Source organism: Oryzias latipes, chromosome 17 (assembly GCF_053564925.1).
Source record: "Oryzias latipes strain Hd-rR chromosome 17, Olatipes_Hd-rR_3.1".
Classification (NCBI taxonomy): Eukaryota; Metazoa; Chordata; class Actinopteri; order Beloniformes; family Adrianichthyidae; genus Oryzias; species Oryzias latipes.
Window position 1 is genome coordinate 29,972,991 of NC_136253.1, and position 18,418 is coordinate 29,991,408.

An 18,418-nucleotide genomic window follows, 5' to 3' on the forward strand; every position below is an offset into this window, starting at 1 on the left:
CACTTGCCAAACAGCTAAATCACTTCAAGCTATTGGGAATCACATATTTTTGAACAAATTGTTTGAAAGAATCATCAACCTCTTGTTCATGCAAAAATGCATATTGATTTCCTTTCATTGTCTCTAAACTTGCATAACCCCCTCCTTTTCAGCGGGGCTGTGAGCTGCAAAGCAGAACCGGACCTCGCCAGCCGATTCTGGGATGAGCTCTCTTATGTTGGCCTTCCAAAAGATCTTGAAGTCCAGTCTCTCTTTGAGTCAGGTAGGACTGACTTTTGGGTTGTCTTTGATAGAAAAAAAAATCCCCAAATCCTGTTTTTTCTTTTTTTCTTTTCTTTTTTACTGAATGCAAAATCAGTTTATATTTGTGGATTTCGTCAAAATCAATATGTTCTGAAATTTCAGGGAAATGTTGGGCACATGAGAGTTGTGCCTTGTGGTCTGACGGTGTTTGTAAGAGTGAGGGACAATCTCTGCTTAATGTGGACAGAGCCATTGACTCAGGGAGCACAAAGGTGAGTCGCTCACTACCAGGATCTGCAAGTTATTAGATGCTGTTAACCACTATAATAAGCTTGTGGTAAGTTATTTTCTGGATATAATACAGGAGTTTGAATGAAATTTTGCCAGGTAATAAAGTTAAATGAGCAAGTTAAAAAAAGTTTCAGAATAGGTACCAATTCAAATCCTTTGTATAGGTATATTGGATTAAATTTTAAGATGTCCCATCATTCTCTATCATTACAAAAAGAGACTAATAACTGACTAAATGTTGCTGCTTCAATACATTGATATAGCCATGGACGTTTGCGCATCCCCTCTCCTCATAGAGGCTCCATGAATGTGAGCAACATGGAGATGCTTCAGTGAAGCAAAGAAAAGCTGTTGGATTGGGCTGACTGGTAAAGGTCGACAAGGCAGAGTGGATCTTTCAGCTGTGAAATAGAAAAGGTCACATCACTCAACAGGGCAGAGCTCCCGTGGTAGCATGCCTCCTAGTGGAGGCAGAGGTGATGCTCAAAGCTCTCTTGGTCATTTTTAAAAACTGTCAGTCATGCAGCTGAACAGACTTTTTGCCACTGAAACCCAGCATTTGTATTGGCGCACACTTTAGAAACGGGAAGAATAGGAATATTATTAGATTCTTTGGGGGACTTTAACCTCATAAAATGCTCTTATTTCTGTGCTGAGAACCTACAAAAAGTGTAAAACACAACTAAATTAGTTGCCCCTGTTATTTATTTAGTTATTAAGTGTTGGTCACAGATTAACAGAGTCAGAGCTATTTTTTATTCTTTGGATTTTGCTCAAGTTGAAGTTGTTGAGGTGGAGTTTTCTCTCTGCAGCACTGTGCATACTGTAAGCGCCTTGGAGCATCCATTAAGTGCTGTGCTGAAGGATGTGCTCAACTCTACCATTACCCCTGTGCGGGGGCAGCCGGGACTTTTCAGGATATTAGGAGTTTATCGCTCCTCTGCCCAGATCACATTGAAGTGGCAATTCATAAATGTAAGTTGTTTAAGATTAATGCAATGAAATTAAGAAATACACTTTCAATGTCTCCACTGATTGTCTGTTCCTTTCATTTTCCTTCACTCAGTTGTAGATGATGTAAATTGCGTGCTGTGTGATAGTCCGGGGGACCTACTGGACCAGCTCTTCTGCACAAGTTGTGGTCTGCATTACCATGGGATGTGCCTGGACATGGCCGTTACTCCTCTAAGAAGGGCAGGTTGGCAATGCCCTGAGTGCAAAGTCTGCCAGACATGCAAGTGAGTCGCATTAACCACCCACCTACAAACATTAAAAAAAGTCCCTTACCGAAAGTTTCTCTGCTCGCTTTTTCATCTTTTGTTCCATGTAATTTCTGCATCCCTTCCAGGCAGTCCTACTGCTGGTTTGTTTACCTCTTTTTACTTGGGTTTGTGAGAAGCTAACTGGAAATTGTACCCTTAAGCCTAAAATTGTAACCTCTGACCTTTGTTTAGAGAGTAACCTCTGTGTTTTACCATAGGCTAATGGAAATGGCTGCGAATCATAAATGAATCCCTTTGTTGGTATAAAAACCCGGGGCCTTGTTTGGATTCGACAAAATATGAAAATTTGCAAAGCCATGAAGTATTTTACCATTAAGATCAATCAAAAAATAGCCCGAGTCATTCATTATAAATTTGACAGTTTATTCATTTCGCCAGATGACTGAACAGCTGTATTGTTGTATTTCCTATGTTTTCTGCAGTGCATGTTATGAATGTTTTTGTTGTTTGCCTTTTAGCACATCCCGTCACAGCAAATCCGTTTTCAGTGATTCACGCATTGTTTTATGTTGCTTATTGATGTTATGATTAACTTACTAGTACTGTTGGATTGAAAATAATGTTTTAATATACACCTTTTCTTTTTGTGAAAAATCAATCAGCCACACAAAACAAACCAAAAAAAAAGGAAAGAATCAAACCTAAAAGCCAAAAAAGGTGGAAAAAGGAGCAAACCCCTCAGAATAGTATAAATGTAAACGCATAACAACTTTCTGTTTACCTGAAGGCCTACAGCACACATAAGCAGACAAAAATGACAAAAAGCCTTTTGCAATTCGTCTTCGTTGACTGTTTTCTCTATCTGTTAGGTTAAAGTATAGTTTTGTCCCACATTAGCTTAAGGTGTTCTGTTACAATGTGAGCTGTATGTAGCTTTAGAAAAATGTATGGATTACATGCATGAGTGGTTAATCAATTTATAGACCAAACTATGTCAGCACTTGCAAATTTATGTAAATGCGAACAATTCTATGATGTCGCATTAAAACTACTGATAATTTAGCTGGTTAAAAGAGTAAATTATCTTTATAAATGTTGCACATCTGAATCTTCATTTAAGAGATATATGCTGCAAACCTATTGTGTGTGTATTTACAAAACTATTAAGAAATTTCCCAAGTCTTACTCTGAACAACCTTGTTTTTTGTAGGAACCATGGAGATGACACTAAAATGCTGGTTTGTGATATGTGTGACAAAGGCTACCACACCTTTTGTCTTCAGCCGGCCATGGAATCTCTTCCCACCAATGGATGGAGATGTAAGGTAGGAAAGATCTTCGTGATCCAGGCAGATACTTGGCATTAGGTAAAAACAAAAAGAAGGTACATTTCAGTACTTTAAAGTGTTATAAAGTGTTAGTTTCATGGTTTCAATGTGGTAATTAAAGTACCAAAATTAGGTTTTTGACAAAAAATATCTGCTGTCGCTAAAAGGAAATTATGTAAATTTTTTATATTTCTAATAATACCAAATACTTCTTATTTTTTTATTCTTGATAATTTGTGCAGATGGAGATATTGATTCATTATGCTATGTAATTAAAATTTTAAAAGATTACTTTTGTCTTAAAACATTTTTGAACTCTTTTAAATGTGTTTCCATTTGTCTTTTAATTATGATTGTGCCATTTTTAGCCAAAATCACAAACCTTTCATTTTCTAGGACATGATTTCTGCAGAGCGACAGTAGTGCTTCTGAGTAGTAGGCGAGACCATTAGCAACCCCACCCCCCCTTCCTCTCTATGTTGCTGAGAGCTCGGAGCGGGGAATCTGTGGCCTGCCCAGCATATTTCCTACACACACAATTAAGATCTTGTTTTAAACTATATTTGTGTTTGCTCCTGATTTACAAAGATTTGAATAAAAAACATACTCAGAAATGCAACTTTAAGTTTGCTTTTCTTAATAAATGTCCACCATCATCAGAAAAATGCCTCAAGAACAGTTTAAAAACACCAGACGCACCATTTTTTTTGGAGTTGGTCCTTAAATCATACAAGAAAATATCCTTAATTTTCTGAAACAGGCATAGATGGTCAAAGTCAAGCTGTGCCACTCTCCTTTTGCAAAACTTGATCACTAAAGATTTTTTTCCATCAATATCATCGAACAAGAGGTAATTTTTGAAAAAAAATCTAGCTTTTAAGGTGTATCTCTAGACCAACCATATGTAAGCATCATGCACTTTATCATGTTAGCTAGTTATTGCAAAGGCTTTTTCTTAAGTGTACAGTCTTATTCGCTGTCCATTGAAGTCATGTCATTTTACACTCAGAACTGCAGAGTATGCATCCAGTGTGGAACACGAACCAGTGGACATTGGCACCACAACAGCCTACTGTGTGAGAATTGTTTCCAAAACCAGGATCCTGCTCTGTGCTGCTCAATGTGTTCTTGCATCCTGGACCCTGAGCATCACAAAGACTTACTGTTTTGTCAGACTTGTAAGAGGTAAGATTGTTGTTGATTTGATCACATTTCTAGACACTATTGAGAAGATCACATGAATGTAGAAGTTCAAAAGGTATAATCGATCCCTGTAAATACCTTTGCTCTCATTCAGATGGTTACACCTGGAGTGTGAGCGTCAGAACAGCGGCCAAACAGAAATCAACCCAAGAGAGGACTATGTTTGTTTTAACTGCAGGTCTCCTGCTGCAGAGCAGGCTCTACTGACAGAGGATATGGACCTTGGCCCAGAGCTCAGGCTTCAGCCAGCCTCCATGCACACAGACTCTGAGACTGGCCTACAGCTGGCTGAAAAGCACACAGACCCCGAAACTGGCAACCAGCTGCCCCCTGAAATGCACAATGACCCCAAACCGGAATTAGTTACTGTTTCATTGCATTCTGATCCAAAGCCTGTTCAGGCTACCGTCCAGAAGGAGGAGCTACCCGTGACAGACCAGAAGCCTGGTAGGATTTTCTTCTAAAAAATAACAAACACTCATGCTCCGATCCCTTTACACCCCTTTAAATGTCTTCATTTAAGTTGATGCTTGATAGTTCTTAAGTGGTAGAAATATTATTTTTCTTTTACAAGATGACATGATTATCATAATGTCAAGTACATAAATAAAGACTTTGGGTGAATTATATCTTAAGCTTTAAAAGTACTTGAAATAATCAAAAGGATTTGATTACAACCAACAGAGCTCTTTGCTGATTTTGCAAGATAATATCAATGAAATGATTAATTCAGTTTCCAAAATGGAGTATGTCATATACATGGGTAGCCTCCTGATATACTTGTGGTGCCTCTAATCAGTGGTTGGTGCATGACTGTTTGCTAATGAGGTTGTAGCTGTTTTGATGCTTAGAGTTATGTTGCATTGAAACCTCTGCGTGTGTCTGAAAACATAAGCTTCGACAGCAGTATAGGCAAAACAAAATTCTGCGAGGGGAATGCCATTGGCTGAAACACTCCCCGCTCTCGTCTGCCCACTCAGCTCACTCCAGACAATGGATAGTAGTAACATGATGGTGGTTATGTCACAGATTGCTTGTCTGCTAACCTACCTTGGAGAGAATGATGATGGTTTATCGCTCTACTCAACAAATATTCTTGCTGGGTTCTCTTCATATATACTGTTTGTTTTTGCCTGCTTCCTGTGTAGAAATATTGACAAAGTAATGGCTTCAATGCTATGCTTTTTATAGTATTGTGTTTTTAAGGCTTTGAAGGTTTATGCTGAGCATTTTATTGTAATAGCACCTCTTGAATTGTATGAATTTTGATTTTAGTTGTTTTGTTTTGCAGAGCAACTTTTAAGCCTCCCTCTAGTAATTGCTGACAGACTTGGTTCTAATGATGTGTTTACACCTTAAATATCGTCTTGGACATATTTTCTTCTCGATATAGAAAGGAGGGAATTTATAGATGGCAGTCCGAGTTCAGCTCGGTCAATTGCTGATGGCAAGCAATGGTCACAAGCGCATCTCCCTAATTGACTTTCTGGCACGTGCACCGGATGAGCACCTGCAAGCTGCACAGTCATAAGCCCAGAGCACACAGATCCTGAGACGTTGGTTGTCATGGTTACTCCCTTCCCTGGCAGAGTTGCATAGCAGGTGCATGTGTGTATCAGGATCAGGGTGACATGGGAACTTGTGGATTGAAATGGTGGGCATCTCCTTAAGACTGGGTTGTCTGTACTGTCAGAGGCTGTCTGGCAGAATATTGGCTGGAAGTGTGGATTCCTGATAGCTGTGAATGACTGGTTCTATTCATTCAAGTCAAATTCAATCCATTGATGTTTTTGATACGGACCCAATGGAGGGGAACACATTAATACAACTGCGTAGAAAAGGAGTGTAGTAAACATTACATTAACATTATAATGTGGCTCCTAACCCTAACCCATCAGTTTATTCAACTATGTTGACTGGCTGTTGTTTGTCATCTCATGCGGAAGTTACCCCTCCTACACACAAATGTCTACTTTATCCACTAGTTAAAACATAGTTATTCGGGATGCTACAAAAACAGAACAAACCGTATGTTCTGCCATTGAACTGAATTGTTCGGAAACTGGATCATTTTTGAGTACACACATCATAAATCAAACCAAAACAAAACTGGGACCCAAAAATCAAGGTTTGAACCAAACTTTAACGGTATAACGTTGCATTCCTAGTTGCTATACACTGGTCCCTTGCTGTTTTGCTGTTCGCCTTTCGCAGTCTCAGAGTTTTGTGGATTTTTTTTTTTTGTGCAACTTCGCAAGCTCCTTTTTTCTTTTTTTTCTTTTCGTTTGACACTGCAGTGTCTTCTACATCCTTTTTGGCAGTAGACCATTGTCAATATCATATTTGTTGCGTGTCTTGTACAGAATGCATTCAGCTTGCCAAATTTACATAAATCTTCGACCCCGAGCAGATCTGTGGTTTCATTCTAGAATACTGGACCTGTTATTCTACGAAAGTTTGAAATTTGGTTTTACAGCTTTAAACAACTATTGTAAAAATATATAAATAAATAAAGATGACCACTTTGTGGATTTCGCCTATCGCAGAATATTTTTTAAATACATCTCCTGGGATAAATCTGGGAACAGTGTATTCACGTACATTTGGTTGAAATTTCTCTATTTTTAAAATATGTCTTTTATGTGTTCAGTTTTGATAAATTAAACTTCAATATTTCAAGTGACTGTCTAAATGTTTTACACAACTTTTAATGTGCATATTTTTTTTAGCAGCATCTCATGGAACAGACTCTGTCCAAACGCAGGACACTGAACCTTCTGTTAAAGAAATTCCAGTAGGATCTCCACCAGGTTTGTACATCTCACCTTTTAGGGCTTGAGTTGACTTGAGTTGTGTAGATAACAAGTAATACATTCCTCTGACAGCTCTTTTTCTTTTTCTCTTCCTTTTGTCAAAATTTGTAATAGAATCAAAACCAGCAGTCGGAATCCAGCTCTTGTCAGAAGAAAGTCCTGTAGCGTCATCAAATCAGAGCCAGGAGCCTCTTCCAGTCCAACAGCCTGCGGAGGCCACAGAGGCACAGGACACATTGTTGCAAATCAAACCAGCACATACAGAAGCCTGCCCTTTTGAGGGCATGGCTAACCATAGCACAAAGGATTTTAAGGCCATTATTTCACCCACCAAAGAGCAGAGTACTACGCCAGTTACTTATGTGGACCAACCAATGGAAGTCACACTACTACCCCAGCCTTCAAGTGTGAATCTAACCGGGGCTTCTTTCTTGGAAACTGCTCCAACTGAACTGAGGAAAAGACATGAGATTCCGTTTCATATAACCCTCCCAGAGGCTGCTAAGCCCTCATCCTCAAGGACTTCAGCAGACATGGACACTACACTGGAAAACAAACCAAATTTGTCATTTACCAGCTTGTCATTGGAGGAGAAGCCAATCAAGTCGTCTGTAGAAAGATTAGTTGAAATGGTTTCTTCTTCCCACTCCTCCCCTTTGACTCGAATGGCCCCACTCAAAGAAGCCCCCCAGACCCACATTCTGCCCTCACTGGATGACGGCAGCGGTGTGATACCTCCAACAGCCCTTGTTCCGTTTACCCCAAAAATTGGAATGGGAAAGCCAGCCATTACAAAGAGGAAGTTTTCTCCTGGAAGGCCACGAGTCAAACAGGTAAGAAGCAAAAAGCTTATCTGACTGATGGCTTAGTCTGTCTTCTTTGTCTCAGTGTGGTTCATAAAAGGATGATCCATGTTGTTGTTCTGACTGTCCGAGTTCTGCTTGCTATGCTGCGTATGCGTGTGACAAAATTATTTTAAGCTGCGTGTTTGGCTTAAGACCACTTTTAAAATTATTTTAAACCATTTGTCGGTGAAGTTGCACCTCATTGTTTGTTCCGTTTAATAACATCATGCAAATGACTTACTTTCCCTGTATGGCTGTAAAAAGTAAGAGTTGTTTTATTTCTGATAATGTCGATGCAGATCTTCTTGGAGTCTTAAAACTTTTCAGCAGAAATTGTCTTTAGTAATCTGATGCGTCTTAGACTCATTTTAGTTAAGGGAATCCTCTCCATTTCACCCAAAACATAATCATCAGTCTGGTCTCATTCATCTTTACTCAAAAAACATATCACTACATTATCTTATCAATGATGACCATTCATTGAGTCTATTTACATCAATATTGTGTCAATAAAAGCAGGTCATTTCAAATGTTGAGTATCCAGTCTCCCAGTATAGAGAATAATCTGCAGGTAGAAATTAGTTTGTACGAAGAAAAAAAATCCAAATTTGATCGCTTCACTATGTATTATGTGGAACTTTATCAAATGGAAAATATACTACAATATTTTGTTTGGCCACCTTTCTTCATGCTCAAAATGCTTTGCTGTGATATTTTTGAAATCTAAGTTTATGGATTTTGGACTTGAACCTTGATGAAACAGTGATCTGTTGCAGATGTTTTCTTTGACATTCAAAAGAGTTGAGATCTTGAAACTGGTTGTTGTTGTTATGGTGGACCATAGACATTGTTTCACATTATTATCTGTTTGGCTAACTCCTATTTAGGGAACAGACCTTTTTTTAACAAACCTGCTAAAAAAGGCCAAAGCAGGGCAGTACCCCTTCGGTTACACACTTTGACTATATGTAAGAACTGGATCGAGTGAGTGTGACGACTTACTTGCGGCTCCAACGAAATAATTTTTTCCCGATATGGACGCCGCCATGCTATTGCCATATCAGTAGGCAGTGATCGGTCGATTAAGAGTGAACCTGCTGGAAGTCCACACTACTCTTACTTGAAAGTGGGCTACACAAAATCTGTCAATCAAATGTTGGACATAGGGTTTAGCAGTCGCCACATACTCAGTCATCTTATTGGCCAGTTTATAACATGAACAACTTGCACTACAAGAAAAAAATCAAGAGAAAAAAACTAAGATTAGCAAAAACATGAATTAAAAAAACTAGCAAAGCAAAAATTGTTATTCTGACAACTATGATAACAAAGTAAAAGCTTTTTTATTTGCCAACAGAAGTGTATGGAAATTTGGCTTCTTGGAGCCAGCGGGCACTGAAATACAAGAGGAGAGGGGTCACTTAGTCCAGTTCTCATATACAGTCTATGGTTACACATTTAGGAGGCGCTGTGGCTGTTCTCCTTCATCTTCTGCTTGCTCTGATGCACATGCCACTCTAGACCTCCATTGAGTCTGGAATCATTGTTATATTTACATATTCGAAGTCCAACTGTTAATAGAAAACATTTATCGCACCGGTTGATGTTACATAAATATAACCTGGAAACCACTGTGCTACCGTTTTAATTTAATTATTTTATCTATTAGCCTCGTTCAATCAAAGGGGAAGCATTTTTTACTGGAATGGTGATATATTTGATATAGGTGTAACAATTCATTTTAACAATTCGATGCATATTTACATTTGTGGTTTGCTGATATGATTCAAAGTCAATATTGGTTCATTTTGAGCGATCTGATTTAATCCGATTCACTGACCTAAAATGGATCCAGGACATTTTGAGTCACATTCTAATTCTAAGATAAATATCTGGGTACTGAACAGTGCAGGTGAAGTTTTCCAGATTCCTTTTATTTCTTGCAAGATAACCAAATATGTGTGCAAACAAAAAGTAAACAAGAATTAATGGCAAATCCATTTACGTTTTTAGTTTCATAAACTTCACCCCACTGTTGTTTTTCCTTATTAAAATAATCCAAACTGAAAATTATTAGAACATTTTACCACACTGTATGGTCGCAACATTCAAAGTGTTTTCCTCACATTTAACTTTAGTGATGGCTTGATCATATTTTGCTATTTTCCAAGATCGATAAATCGCTACCCCCCCTAGTTTTTACCAATTGTGTAGTGTATTCCCCAAAATATAACCTCAAATAGTTTTTTTTTTTCAACCTCAACGTTCTCTTGGCTGATGTGCTTGTTTTACCACTTCATATTTATAATCTATAATTCTTTTTATATTTCAAACCTTCCTCTTGTGTCTGTGTAAAATCTAGCAGTTCCATTTACTCCTCTTTAAACGTGCAACGCTCTGAGTACCGTCAACTGCATGCATTTAACCAAAGCTGCCACAAGCTCTGCTTTTAAATAGTTTTGTGGTTTGATAATTTTGAAGTGGCTGCATGAAGAGATGAACTCAAACTCATTTGTAATATTATATGCTCCTATTATAACACATCAAATGCTTTCTGGGTCCATTGCTTTTAAAAGTCAGAAATTCCTGAATGATTTCATTAGAAGCTCACCACATTTTTCTAACATCCTTCTTTGTACGTTTTGGTTTTTTTGCTGGCTTTGTTTTTAAGTTGCTGCATTTTGTCACCCTCCCTACCTCTCTCTCACCTTCTCACCCATCCTTCCCCACCTTAGGGTGCATGGAGCCCTCATAGCAGTGTGAGCTCACCCTTGTCCTGGTCATCAGACCAGCCAGAGGGTTGGGACCCAAAGACCAGGCAGCCTTCATACAGCCCCGGGTGGAGCATCAGAGTGGTAAATACAGTGGCTCACTAGAAGTTTCCAGGCAGCAGGGCCCCCGCTTGTCGTTAATGCAGAATTTAAAGAAATTTTAATTTCAGAAAAATTAAGCCCTAAATGATATTTAGCATGATTTAATTTAAAGATTTAACCAAAAATAACAACTGATAAAGCATTCTAAAATAAAAATGCAACTAAAGCGAACAAACAAAAAAAGTCTCTTTTACTTCCTGTTTAATGACAGGTGACGGGAGCTTAAAAAAATAAAAACAAAAGAAGAAGAGTAGCTTAACCCAGGCCGGCTTACCTGGTCAAAGCTACAGTAGTAGTAGTACAGTAAGCAAGTTCCTATTCACCTCAATATAGAATATTCCAACCTTGCGATAGAGATTGGTATCAATCTGGTTCCTGCTTATTTTTTTTTTTGTCGTACTGGTTTGATTCATTATTTAAGACAATTCTTCTGGGGCTAAATATATGTATGAACCTCCTTGTTTTGTTCATACTTGATCAAATTCTCATTTAAATGCGAGTGAGACTTTTTGTCTACCTTGTTCATTCTGCCTAGTTACCCATTTTCCGAAAGACTGGGATTGGGAACTGGGAACCTCTTTGTATGCCAGATGTTCTGTAATGTAGACTGGCACAGTTCAGAAGTCGAGACATTTCCGATCCTCCTTTTTTTAGTTTTTAACTAATATCTTTATGTAACCCTAAAAATCATAATGCTTTTCAAGCAAATGGGATAAAAAAAAGTAATTTAAAAGGTGAAAAATACAAAAAGGTTTATTAACGCAGAAAATATTTAAACAAAACAATTCTGATTCTCAAAGTTGCGATGACTTCTGATTCCATGTTGGGCTGCATGTTTTGTATTTCATGTTGAGGTTTTTTTTTTTTTACTTGGGTTAACAATTCTTTTTCCATTTTGCATTATGCATTTTTTAAATGTATTTCTTCTATTCCAATTTGACATATAAAATGGGTATTTTTGTAGGTACAAGTATTTAAATGCGAATTTTTGATGTGGCTTCATCCCAATTTCGCATTTTCTGCCAAGTTTTCATTATCCAGGTTGATGCAAACTGCAGTAACTATAATTAGTCTGCTTGGTAACATAAATTTCTGTTTTTATTCTTTATATGCTTTGCTACATTTTGATGAAATGCCTCATTTAGCCTTTATGTAGACATGTATCACCTTTAAAGTTGTCACTATAGATATCATGTACCATCCAAGCCTATAGCAACATGGTTTATGCTGTAACTGGTTGTTTTACCAGATTATGAAACCAGTAACAAGGAAAAATGGTCAGAGATCCTGTGTAACCCTTGTGCTATCCTAGACACTTTAACATTGGGAGTTGGGTCATCTAGACCCACTAGACAGTGCTCTTCAATGATTCGTGATCTTCACTGGTGTCCATGGATTACATGAAATCTTTCCACCTTTACCCACCTTTGTCATGGTAGGGAGAACACATCAATGCAAGGATGGGGTCATCTAAGATAGCACAAGGGTTAAAGACGTGCATATTCCTGATCAAAAGTCATACAAAGGCCATTAGGTGAAAACATTTTAGGCTTATAGCTTGATTAGGCAAAGCTGAAATGTTGGAACTCCTGTGAATTTTCAATTGTCAATCTAGATAAAAGCGCCTCACACCGCCTGTGTTACCTCTTTTCTGCTGTGCAGTTTGACATGACCTGTTGTAGTTTGTTGCTGCTTTCTGCACCAGATGGGTGTAGGATTGTGGTATTTAGAAAGGTAAAAATCCTCCATGTTGGAGAGAAGAAATGACTTATTTATGGATGCTAAAAACAAACTCCACAGTGTTCTGCCCAGTTTCACTCCAATGAAAATTATGGTTTTGATGTTTCTATCATGTTCTTGTGGCATTTTTCTGATTATGATGGACATATATTAAGAAAATTAAGTTTGACATTGCATTTATACATATTTTTTATTCAGATAGTTGTAAAGTAGGAGCAGATGAAATGCTCTTTGAAAAAGAGCTTATATTTGACGTAGAAAATACAATGGGAGCTCCCTGCTCTGAGCTCTCCGCAGCGTGGAGGGGAAAGGGGGCGGGCTGCTCCATGCCAACGGTCCCACCCCTAACACATAGATGAATTTCTAATAAACTACTGCTGCTCTGCGGAAACTATCTCCTAGAAAATGACAGTTTTTTTTTGATTTTGGCTAAAAATAGCATAATCATAAAAGACCACTGAGAACACTTTTACAGTAGATCAGAGATGATCAGAGTGGGTCTTTAGCGCTTAGTGTTTTGACTAACGGTCGCACTCGCCCATTAGGCAGTTGTTTTTTTCAAAGGTTATTCAAAAGCACGATCACTGCTGGTCTTTTTTTGTTTACATCTGGGAAAATGTCATATATACTAAGTCGTTCTGACCAAAAATGTAGTTGCATCTCAGAGCTGTTACAATGCTGCATTGTTGTTTTTGTTAGCCACAAATGATAGACATGCTCACTGGAACAAACGTCTCTGATCAAGGCTTGTCGTTCTGTGGAAGTGGACAGTGTGCATGCAAACTGGTGCACATTGTCTACATCTTGGCCTGTTAAAAAAAATGTACAAAACATGCTGCTGTCAGTGTTTTCTGTCACTGAAACGTTCATGTGCTGTCCCCACAATACACACAACAACAAAAAATAAACCATAACATACATTTGTGGGACGGGATCACATTTTTGGAAAGCTCTTACTTGTACTTTACTCTTGCTTACTTTAATATTTGCTGTTTAGGATGTTTATCTTGATACTTGTCATCGTCGTCGTGTGACTCAGTTTTTCATGTAATTTTAGAAATGATTTTTTTGTATTTCTAATTAGAGCAAAGGTTGATAGAAACAGCAATTCAGTTGTCACCATCACCAAATTTGGAATGGGAAAGAAATCCTTAAAAATTTGAATATTAACTTTAAAATAGAAAAAATTGAAAGTACTTTAATAGTACTTTCACACCTACTCGTACTCCAAGCACTTCTCATTTACTTATTCACTCTCCGGTGGGGGAGCAGGCATACCCCATAACTCGATCCATTCTTTTTTTTTTTTTTCCCCCAAGTGATGCCACTGTCTTTATAAAAAATATCTTATTTATATTTTCATTGTAAGAAACTGACTTTAATTTTTTTCATCTTTCAAAATTAGCAGATCAGTTTATTAGAAACCTCATGTAAAAAAAAAACTGAATTTGATTTAGTGGAGGGTTGCGTCTGTTGTTGTGACGAGCAGCAGGGAAAATCTTAACGGTTTGAATTTTGGGTCTTTTGTCCACAGGGTCGAGGCTCAGGCTTCCCTGGGAGGAGGCGTCCAAGAGGAGCTGGTCTGTCGGGTCGAGCTGGGCGCGGCAGAGCCAGAGGAAAGAATGGAGTCAGCTCCAGCATCAACCCTGGGGTAGGAATATACAACTCCAAGGCCTCTATTTTCTTTCCTAATTTAATGGTTATTTACTTCCCCTTACTATTCACAACCACAATAATTTTATATGCATTATATATGATGGGTTTTGATTATGCTGATGACAAAAAACTTTTTTTTGTGTATTTTATCTTCTGATATACAGCTGACAACATTTGAAATGCAGTACCCGGTCAAGGAAGAGGAGGAAAATGCAATGCATAATACAGTTGTCATTTTTTCCAGCAATGACAGTTTTACTCTGAAACAGGTTAGTTTTTCTTATTCTGTTTTGTTAGATTTATTTGAAATTTAATTATTTTTTTATTATAAAACTCAGTTTACACACTTAGATAATTTTCTATAAATCAAAAATACCGACTCTGCCCTTTTTAAGTGACCACAGCTAAAATGTGTGAATAAACTCTGTGCAGAGCTGAGAAGGTTTTCTTACTTACTAATAACTGGACATTGTCAGTTTTCTGGTCAAACTATTTTTTTCATTGAGACTTTAGTCTGTTTTATGACTTGTTGGAAAATCATTGACCGACACAAATGTGTGGCTAATTAGGAATTTGATTAACAAAGAAAAGAAAAGAAAAGTGAAGCTGAGTGTTTTAACAAGCCCCAAACATGATGATGACTGTGGAAGATCCCTTTTATTTTTTAGGAATGTAATTATCATAAGGTGGTGGTCTAAATGTTTAGCCCATTATCTGTTTTATTAAAAACAAAAAAACTACAAATGCCATGATGTGACTGAAACTTGACTTTCAAAAATTCTACCTGTCCAACATGATAAACATGGCAGCACCACATACACATCGCATTAGCTTTGCTTATGTGGACACTAATGAGTCTGAAGGTAGAAACAATGGGGTTAGTCATTTGTTTGTGGTCTGTAGTAACTGATTTCTGTGGGACACATTAAAATAGACCAACTGACATTTGTTTAACCACAATAGGGCATTCATTCTAAATTAAAAAAAATCCTAATCAAACTCTAACCTTCAATTATTTTCATAACAGAATTTACCTGAGCTGAAACAAAGCTGGTCATAATTGATTTGTTCTGTTCAGGACATGTGTGTGGTGTGTGGGAGTTTTGGCCTCGGTGCAGAGGGTCGTCTTCTGGCCTGCGCTCAGTGTGGCCAGTGCTATCATCCGTTCTGTGTTGGCATAAAGGTACAGTGTCTTTTTGGAATTCATTTCATACAATGCACTTTGAATTAATTTGGCAAAACGGTAAAAGTGAAAGAAAAACAAATAAATACTCCAAACACTTTTTCCAGATCAATAAGGTGGTGCTAAGTAAAGGCTGGCGTTGTTTGGAGTGTACTGTGTGCGAAGCTTGTGGCCAAGCCACAGATCCGGGCCGGTTACTGCTGTGTGATGACTGTGACATCAGCTATCACACCTACTGCCTGGACCCTCCACTGCAGAATGTTCCCAAGGACAGCTGGAAGTGCAAGTGGTGAGTAACTCATCTCTCAAATCCACTTCAATCCATTATTTCAATCAGGAGGGTTTATTCACACAGCTCTACGAATGAATAGACTAGCTAGAAATTAGAATTGGTTGAGCAAAAGAAATGACTTTGTGGCAACAGATAGACATCTGTACGTTGGAAGGTAAATCATTATTGTGTCTGTCTTAAAGATCATGTTTTTAAAATATCCTTCTTGAGAAACTTTTTCTTCATTTTTTTGTTCCTCTTGCACCTTAAAATCTATTTGTTAAGAAGTTTCTTCATTTCCCATCATCTGCAGGTGTGTGTCATGCACTCAGTGTGGTGCCACCACCCCTGGCCTTAGGTGCGAGTGGCAGAGTAATTACACCCAGTGTGCTCCCTGTGCCAGCCTTTCCACATGTCCAATCTGCCTGGTTAACTACAGCGAAGGCACCGTTATTGTTCAGTGCCGCCAGTGTGACAGGTTTGGAGCGTTTTTACAACATTGTCAGCTCAAGAGAACAGATTTCTGCTGATTCTTTGCAATAATCTCTACATAAATAAAGCTGTTCTCCAATCCACAGATGGTTTCACGCCTCCTGTCAGGGGTTACACTCGGAGGATGATCTAGAAAAAGCTGCAGAAAACAGCTTCGACTGCACCATATGCCAAACTTTAAAGACCACTAAAGGTTAGAACACACTAAATGTCTTTTTTTGTTTATTTTATTGTAGCTTCAGTTATAAGAAGTGAAATTCAGAACGACAAATTTTTGGTTGTTAATTTGTTGTGATTTCCTTGATGCTTATGTAGTTGTGACTAAGACCAGAGACAGCAATGCGCCACTTGTCTTGACACCATATGTAACAAAGGCTAGAGAACTTGGTAAGTTCAAGAATGCATATAATCAACAATGGAACTGCAAAATGTACTGAACTAATTCAATAATGAAAATTGTGTATTTGGTGTTTTAACATGTTCTTGTAGCATTTCACTGATGATGGAGGACATATATTAAGAGAATTAAGCCTAAAATTGCATTTCTGAGTATTTTGTTTTCAAATTATCGTGAATTTAGGAGCAGATGGGGGGGGGGGGGGGGCATTTGAAAAAGACTGTATGTGTGACCTAGAAAATACGCTAGGAGCTCCATGTTCCTCCAACTCGGAGGCAAATTTCTGAATAACTGCTGCTGCTCTGCAGGAACTAGGTCCTAGAAAACAACACAATGTTTTTGATATTGGCTAAAATGGCTAATCATAATTAAAAGACCTCTGGGAAAGCTTTAAAAATAGATCAAAAGATGATCTGAGTGGGTTTTTTGCATCGAAAACTAATTTACCTTTAAAATTTGCTATTTTAAAAACTCTTTTTTTGTTTACTCTTTTTTTCCTTTGCAGATTTATCGAGGACATACACCCAGGATGGTGTTTGTTTAACAGAGTCAGGGCTCTGTCAGCTTCAGAGCTTATCTGCTGCTGCTTCAAGACGGCGGAAAACCAAGCCCAAGTTGAAGCTGAAAATCATTAACCAGAACAGTGTGTCTGTGCTTCAGCCTCCCATGGACTCGCTCTCAGAACTCTCACGGGATGAAGATATGGAGGACAACAGAGGTTCGTCATGTCACACAAGCAAAATGTCGATAGTTTGTTAGTTTGCTGTAGCACGTCAGCTACTACTTGGCTACTCAAGGGAAAGTTGGACTCAATTTCTGTCAGGCTAATGTTTTCCTGTCAAACAATGTTTGGGTATCTCTGGATGTCTGAGGTGTTCTTCAGCTGGAGTTCTGTCACTCATCATCACTTTCCCTCTCCTGCTCACAGAGGCGGAGCTCCTCGATTGTGAAGCAAAGTCTGATTCGAGTCTTGAGCGAGAGCCAATGGAGGATGACTCCAAGGGGGTCGACGGCGGCAAGAAGAGGAAGAGGAAACCGTACCGGCCGGGTAGGGCACCTGATAGGAGGAGACAGCTCATGTGAAGCGTAAAATGGTGCAGTAGTCGGCCAGCGTTGGAACTGTAGTAAAGCACCGCCATCTCATGGCTTCTGAAATGGGCCTCGATTTTTTAGCCTTAATACAAACTCGCGGTCAACATTCTAATTAATCCCTGTTGTAATGGTATGAGCAATATATTGATTGAAAGAATAGTTATAGAGTATTATTTCACAATTCACAAGGCATTGGTGGGTTCATGGTTCGCCAGAGGAGCCGTCCAGGCCAAGGACCGGGAAAAGCCAAGCGCTCTTATTGCAGGAAGGACTCGTCTGGCTCCATGTCAGAGAATCTTATCGGAAAAGATGAAGGTCTGGGCTTCTGAATACACCTACTCTACGTTTCTTTATTAATGTCAAAAAATGTAGCTCATCCTAAAGGGATTTACTAATTTGTTTTGTTTTTTCTCTAGGTTGGGCGGAGCTGCATCCAGATACTCCTGTAGATGAAGTTGCACCTGGACCAGAGGTTCCAGAAAAGATAAAGAAACGCTACCGGAAGAAAAAGACCAAGCTAGAGGAGGCTTTCCCCGCCTACCTTCAGGTTTGTCTGCCATGACAATTGACATTTGATTCGGATGTGATCAATAATACATCGGTTCATAACATTTGTGATTCATAAGTATATGACAGTTAAGTTAATGACGCACTTGGAACCCCGGGAGGTTTACGCTTTATTTTGTGTACACGAATTAATTAAAAAAGTAACGTCTTTTAAAAAACAAACCATACATTAATGAAAGGGTCTGTTAAACAGCTGATGGC

General features: G+C 38.4%; 1 protein-coding gene across 24 annotated transcripts in view; it reads left to right on the forward strand.

Moving 5' to 3' along the window:
• Positions 1-18,418, forward strand: part of kmt2cb (lysine (K)-specific methyltransferase 2Cb) — a 67,785-nt gene that overhangs the window by 20,312 nt on the left and 29,055 nt on the right. For 16 of the 24 annotated variants that reach the window (XM_023965547.2, XM_023965558.2, XM_078935228.1 and 13 more), the window contains 21 exons: positions 153-262; positions 406-515; positions 1,347-1,509; positions 1,601-1,772; positions 2,968-3,082; positions 4,095-4,270; positions 4,383-4,735; positions 7,018-7,098; positions 7,216-7,934; positions 10,682-10,801; positions 14,094-14,210; positions 14,380-14,484; positions 15,294-15,398; positions 15,506-15,687; positions 15,983-16,147; positions 16,248-16,354; positions 16,477-16,548; positions 17,064-17,276; positions 17,487-17,606; positions 17,840-17,965; positions 18,067-18,197. In XM_023965547.2, the coding sequence (XP_023821315.1) occupies positions 153-262; positions 406-515; positions 1,347-1,509; positions 1,601-1,772; positions 2,968-3,082; positions 4,095-4,270; positions 4,383-4,735; positions 7,018-7,098; positions 7,216-7,934; positions 10,682-10,801; positions 14,094-14,210; positions 14,380-14,484; positions 15,294-15,398; positions 15,506-15,687; positions 15,983-16,147; positions 16,248-16,354; positions 16,477-16,548; positions 17,064-17,276; positions 17,487-17,606; positions 17,840-17,965; positions 18,067-18,197 (3,562 nt within the window). The remainder of the gene's footprint in view (positions 1-152; positions 263-405; positions 516-1,346; positions 1,510-1,600; positions 1,773-2,967; positions 3,083-4,094; positions 4,271-4,382; positions 4,736-7,017; positions 7,099-7,215; positions 7,935-10,681; positions 10,802-14,093; positions 14,211-14,379; positions 14,485-15,293; positions 15,399-15,505; positions 15,688-15,982; positions 16,148-16,247; positions 16,355-16,476; positions 16,549-17,063; positions 17,277-17,486; positions 17,607-17,839; positions 17,966-18,066; positions 18,198-18,418) is intronic. The other 8 variants (XM_078935235.1, XM_078935237.1, XM_078935234.1 and 5 more) reach the window with 3 other exon arrangements.